We start from the raw sequence: 6033 nt of genomic DNA on the forward strand, positions 1-6033 counted from the left end.
CCTGGGTGAATGGCTGGAAATCCCCCCCCATCGCACACCTTTTCTTTCAGCACCAATTCCCACCCAGGTTTTGCCACCCAGGGGGTCGAGGGTAGCGATGTGGTGGGAACACTGTCAGTTCTGATTTCTTATTCAGGTCACATACCTGCACCCCTTCCCTGCCCCCGCACCTCCTCACCCATCCCCCGCTATCTAACACCCCAAGGGGAGTGACACCAGTATGAGGACAGCATCTCAAGAAGGGGGTGGCTTACAGACATCTTCTCAAGGGCAACAATGGACAAAAAAAAACCTAGTCAATGTTTGCTAGTCAATGTGAACTTTGGTTCTAGTGTAGACCAAACTCTACACTACATTGGCTGGGGTTTTCCAGTCCCATCTGATATCAACGGCCCTCCCAATTGTCTGTCTAATTGTCTGTCCCTCCCTCGCCAGACGGGACTGGAAAGTCTGCCCACACATGAGCTCTATAACTGGGAGACAATAATGTTGGCATGGAACTATTTCCTCCCCTTACAGCTTCCATCCCTCACCGAGCGGCACAGTGGTTGGCACTGCGCCCTCACCACACCAGGGTGCCGGGATCAGGATGAGGGTCAAAGCTAGGAATGAAGATCAAGTGTCAAGGTGCGGTGAAAGTTAGGGCTGGACAGAGGTTAGGATAAGGGTTCGGGATCGCGGCTTGGGTCTGTGTCTGCACATTCTCCCCATGTTTGTGTGGGTTTCCTCCGGGTGCTCCGGTTTCCTCCCACGCTCCAAAGATGAACGAGTTAGGTGGATTGGCCATGCTAAATTGCCCCTTAGTGTGAGGGGGATTAGCAAGGTAAATACATGGGGTTACAGGGATAGGTTGGGATTGTGCAGGCTCAATCGGCTGAATGGCTTCCAGTATAAATTAAGCTAAGAATCATTAAACATTCTATTAAAATCAAAATGGAGGGATTGGAAAATTTTAAAATGGTTAAAGATACAGAAACGAAAAATCAAAACTAAAGTGTACTTTTCAAAATGCTGCTTTCTGTCAAATCATTCTAATCTTCAGCAGAATCTGTGTTCTTTGTGACCTGGTTAGATATGAGATGGACCAGGTAGGTGGATGTGAGACATTGAAAGATTGAGCGGAAATGATTGTGCTTGTTGAAGGTTAATATCTCACAGATGTGGGAGCCAGACTTCAGTGATGCCGGAGACACATTCAGCCCAATCTACCAAGTTTCTGATCTTTGCAGGGAAGGGGGTTACTGAGGATGTAGTGGACAGTAAACACCTGGGACTGGCCCCACCTCGCACAGGCTGAGGCCTCCCTCCCTCAGCCGCTCCTCACAAGGTTCTTCAACCCCACAGGACACGGGGAGAAAGCTTTGCATCTCAGACGGTGATCAGTGGATGAAAGTCAGAGAAATTTTTAGTAGAGATTGTTCTAAAACGAGTGAAAGAGATTTGACAGATAGCGAGTTGGGAGGTAACGTGTTGACAGGTACTAAGCTGATAGGCACTGATCAGATAGAAATCTACATCAGATAATGATGAGCTCGAAGCCTGTTTCCCACCACTTTTGAAATCGGAGATAAGAGATGTAGATTTAGCCATTTACCAGAAGTCAAAATTGGCCACTTATTATCACTTAAATATGAATCAGGGAGGCAACGGCCTAGTGGTATTATCACTGGACTATTAATCCAGAAACTCAGTTAATGTTCTGGGGACCCGGGTTCGAATCCCACCATGGCAGATGGTGGAGTTTGAATTCAATTTAAAAAATTAAGAATCTACTGATGACCATGAAACCATTGTCGGAAAAATCCATCTGATTCACTAATGTCCCTTAGGGAAGGAAATCTGCCGTCCTTACCCTACATGTGACTCCAGAGCCACAGCAATGTGGTTGACTCTCTGGGGCAACTAGGGATGGGCAATAAATGCTGGCCAGCCAGCACAGCCCATGTCCCACAAATGAACTAAAAAGAAAACCCCTCAGCTTAATGCACTGTTGCATTAAGGACTATTATAATCAGAACCAAAAGACTATGTCACACTCATCAGTATTTGTATATTGAATTAATAACAGCTTATTTCATTATTTACAATGATTTTAAATATTAGCATTTTGCAGATGCCTGAAGGCAGGGTTCATATCCCTGTTGGAATGTAGTAAAACACAGGACCCATTTTTAACATAGTGTTGTACGTGAGAGAGCAGACAATGAGAATGCCAAGGGTTACGGATCACAAAGGCTCCCCAGACACCTCATCTGACAGAGCTGTCGACCGTCTCCTCAACACCCGAATATCATAGTTATTTCTTTCCAATCACTTGCATTTCCAATCCGAGAACCATTTCTTACGAGTTTCATCCTGAGGGAAAAATCGGGAGAATTTTGTGTTAAACGGTTTTGAGTGCACCCTTCAACATTTAAAGTAAAAGTTTATTTATTAGCGTCCCAAGTAGGCTTATATTAACACCGCGATGAAGTTACTGTGAAAATCATCTAGTTGCCACACTGTTCGGATACACTGAGGGAGAATTTAGCTTGGCCAATGCACTCTAACCAGCACGTCTTTCAGACTGTGGGAGGGAACCAGAGCATCCAGAGGAAACCCACGTAGACACGGGGAGAATGAGCAGACTCCACACAGACAGTGACCCAAGCCAGGAATCGAACCTAAGTCCCTGGCACCGTGAGGCAGCAGTGCTAGACTTTTTATATATGAAGGATACTCCCAGTGCTTTTGAGGGTGGCAGGGTGCGAAAGAAAGGAATTATCACAGAATTATCATAGAATCCCTACAGTGCAGAAGGAGGCCATTCGGCCCATTGAGTCGGGCCTTATCGTATCAGATAATCTAAAGCCATTGTGCAGAAAGCGGTATAGTCTATATGCTATTGAGCATTCTCATTTCTAAACTCTCCAATCCAACGAGTCTTGCTGTGGATCAGTGAGAACAATGTGTTCATTGAATTCCTACAATGCAGAAGGAGGCTATTCAGCCCATCGAGTCTGCACCCAGGACAACCAGGCCCTATCCCCCTAACCCTACATATTTACTCTGCTAATTCCCCTGACACTAAGGAGCAATCTAGCATGGCCAATCCACCTAACCTGCACATCTTTGGACACAAAGGGGTAATTTAGCATGGGCAATACACCTATTCTGCATATCTTTGGATTATGGGAGGAAACCGAAGCACCTGGAGGAAACCCACACAGATATGGGGACAGCATGCGGAATCTGCATAGACAGTGACCCAAGGCTGGTTAAATTTGTAGAAAACACTGGTTCAGATTTAACTGGAGGATTGTGTCCAGTTCTGGGCATCACACTTTCGGAAAGATGTGAAGGCGTTAAGAGAGTGAGTGCAGGAAAGATTCACAAGAATGGTTCCAGTGATGACGAACTTCAATTGTGAGGCTAGATTGGAGCGGGTTGGGACTGTTCTCTCTGGAGGAGAGAAGGCTAAGAGGAGATTTGATAGAGATGTTCAAAATCACGAGGGGAGGTTGGACAAAGTAGAGACGGAGAAACTGATCCAATTGGTGGAAAGATTGATAAACAGAGAGTGCAGATTGAAGGTGAATTATCAAAAGGCAAAGTGGGAAACTTTGTCACCCAGCGAGTGGTTAGGATTGGAAATGGGCAGCCAGAGAGTTTGGGGGAGGCCGGGTCAATCAATTACAGATAATTATTATCCAAAATAATGGCACGGTAGCACAGTGGTTAGCACTGCCGCTTCACAGCTCTAGGGACCTGGGTTCAGATCCCAGCTCGGGTCACTGCCTGTGTGGAGTTTGCACATTCTCCCCGTGTCTGCATGTGTTTCCACCGGGTGCTCCGGTTTCCTTCCACAATCCAAAGATGTGCAGGGTAGGTGGATTGGCCATGCTTAAATTGCCCCTTAGTGTCCTGAGATGTGTACGTTAGTGGGTAAATGTGTAGGGATATGGAAATAGGGCCTGGGTGGGATTGTGGTCGGCTCAGACTCAATGGGCTGAATGGCCTCTTTCTGTACTGTAGGGATTCTATGAAAAAGAACATATTTTCAGGGCTACAGATAATAGGTAAGGGAAAGTTCTTTGTAAACCTAGTTTTCCTACGTTTTGAGTGAGTCACTGCTCCCACTGAATTCCCTGGCATTGTTGAGGGGGCTGACGCGGTTCCCAAGGTCAAACAGTGACAAGGATACGAGCAGGCAATGACCTTTACCTTTTCCGCAGTCACCGGCTTTGCTGAGTTGCGTTTTGAGAACTCCTCGGGAATCTGCTCGTATGTGTTCTCGGAGCGGCGGGTGAAGTTCTTGGCACCCAGGGTAGCTTCATAGGGCGAGTCGCTCGCCGGCGGGCGCTCATTGAAGTCAGCAGGGTGGCGGAGAGGTCGGAGTGTCGGCGCCGGCTTCTGGTTCGCTTCCCGCTTGTGCGAGGAGTGCGTGGGCGAGGGGGGCTTCTTCCGGTGGTTCAGGATGGGTGAGATCCGGGGGGTCGTCGAGGGCGGTGTGGCCAGACCCATATTCTTGCCCTCCGAGGGCGGGCAGGGTTGTTCGGCTGCCACGAAGATCTTGGCGTAACTGTTCCCGCACCCAGTGGGCACCGTGCCCGCCTTCCACTGCTTCATGTCCACCTCAGTGTACACAACGTCGGGTGAACGGTTGACCGGCTCAAAGGCTTCGTTGTAGACAGGCTGGGGCTCCACGGCCATGGAGTACATGACGCTGTTCGGCTCCGACACGGGGTGGAACAGCCACGACGAGGGCTGCGCTTTCTTGCCCTCTGTCCCCACAAAGTACAGTGGATTTGCCAAGTTGTCCTTGATCCCGCACTCCTCGCCCAATGCTGCAGCCTGTGACCTCTCGCTGGACTTTAATTTATTAACCCTCCCGTACTTCGCTTCCTCTCGGTTCTCCTCCTCAAATGCCTGGCAAGGCCTGATCGGCAGGGGTGGCGCAATTTCAGAATCCTTCAAGGCAAAATCGACAGTGTTTATCAGATTGATCGGGAGTTATCTCCCAGGCACAGTAAACATTCCAAAAGAAAGACTCACATTTTTCCAGCACCCCTCACCACCTATCAAAACATTTCACACAATCCCTACAGTGCAGAAGGAGGGCGTTCAGCCCATCAGATATGCACCAAATCTCTGAGCATCTTAACCAGGTTCACATCCGGCCCTATCCCCATAACCCCACACATTTATCTCACTCATCCCCCTAACCTGCCCATCTTTGGACATAAGGGGCAATTTAGTATGGCCAATCTACCTAACCTGCACATCTTTGGACACTAAGGGGCAGCTTAGCATGGCCAAACTCTCTAATCTACATATCTTTGGACACTAATTGACAATTTAGCGCAGCCAATCCACCTTAAACCTTCACATCTTTCAGACTGTGGGAGGAAACCGGAGCACCCGGAGGAAACCCACGCAGACACGGGGAGAATGTGCAGACTCTACACAGACAGTGACCCAAAGCCGGAAATGAACCCGTGTCCCTGGTGCTGTCAGGCAGCAGGGCTAACCACTGTGCAAGCGTGTAGCTAATGAGGGTGCTGTTTGGTTTACCACCACTGTTATAATGCAGGGAATGCAGCAGCCATTTTGTGCATAGCAAGCTCCCACAAACAGCAGTGAGATAACAATGGGGTCCTTGCTTCCTGTGATGTTGATTGACATGTGAATGGTTTGAGATACCTGGGACAGCTTGAATCCAAAAGCAAACAGCTGCCTAGACACTCACCTCACTGATTGAGGACGTGCTCTCCAGAGAAGAATTCAGTTGCCTGGAGTTGAGGATCCGGTTAATCTTCGGAGGGATGGCAGGGGGTTTCCGGGGCCCCTCCTCGGAGTGGACGGTAGCTGTCAGCATCCTGGCCGCAGACTCTTTGCCATCCACCTCCTCTGAGCATGAGCTGTGTGGCAGGTCGAAGCTAATCTGGTCATACAGGTTGTTTCTATCAGACTGTAACACAGGAGATGTTCACGGTGAATTTACAGAACTGAGAGAGGCCATTCTTCCCAAAACACCCCATGCTGCTAGCCTGG

General features: G+C 48.6%; 1 protein-coding gene across 1 annotated transcript in view; it reads right to left on the reverse strand.

Annotated features, from left to right (window-relative positions):
• Positions 1–1555: 1555 nt before the first annotated feature.
• The window catches only part of LOC145360781 (uncharacterized), a 22408-nt gene continuing 17930 nt past the window's right edge, over positions 1556–6033 (reverse strand). The window contains exons 6-8 of the mRNA XM_080216209.1: positions 5729–5950; positions 4204–4950; positions 1556–2355 (exon numbers count right to left, since the gene is read on the reverse strand). Coding sequence (XP_080072335.1) covers positions 2311–2355; positions 4204–4950; positions 5729–5950 — 1014 coding nt within the window. The 3' untranslated portion in view covers positions 1556–2310. The remainder of the gene's footprint in view (positions 2356–4203; positions 4951–5728; positions 5951–6033) is intronic.

The sequence above is a fragment of the Carcharhinus amblyrhynchos genome, chromosome 32 (assembly GCF_965287045.1).
Source record: "Carcharhinus amblyrhynchos chromosome 32, sCarAmb.v2.hapA, whole genome shotgun sequence".
NCBI lineage: Eukaryota > Metazoa > Chordata > Chondrichthyes > Carcharhiniformes > Carcharhinidae > Carcharhinus > Carcharhinus amblyrhynchos.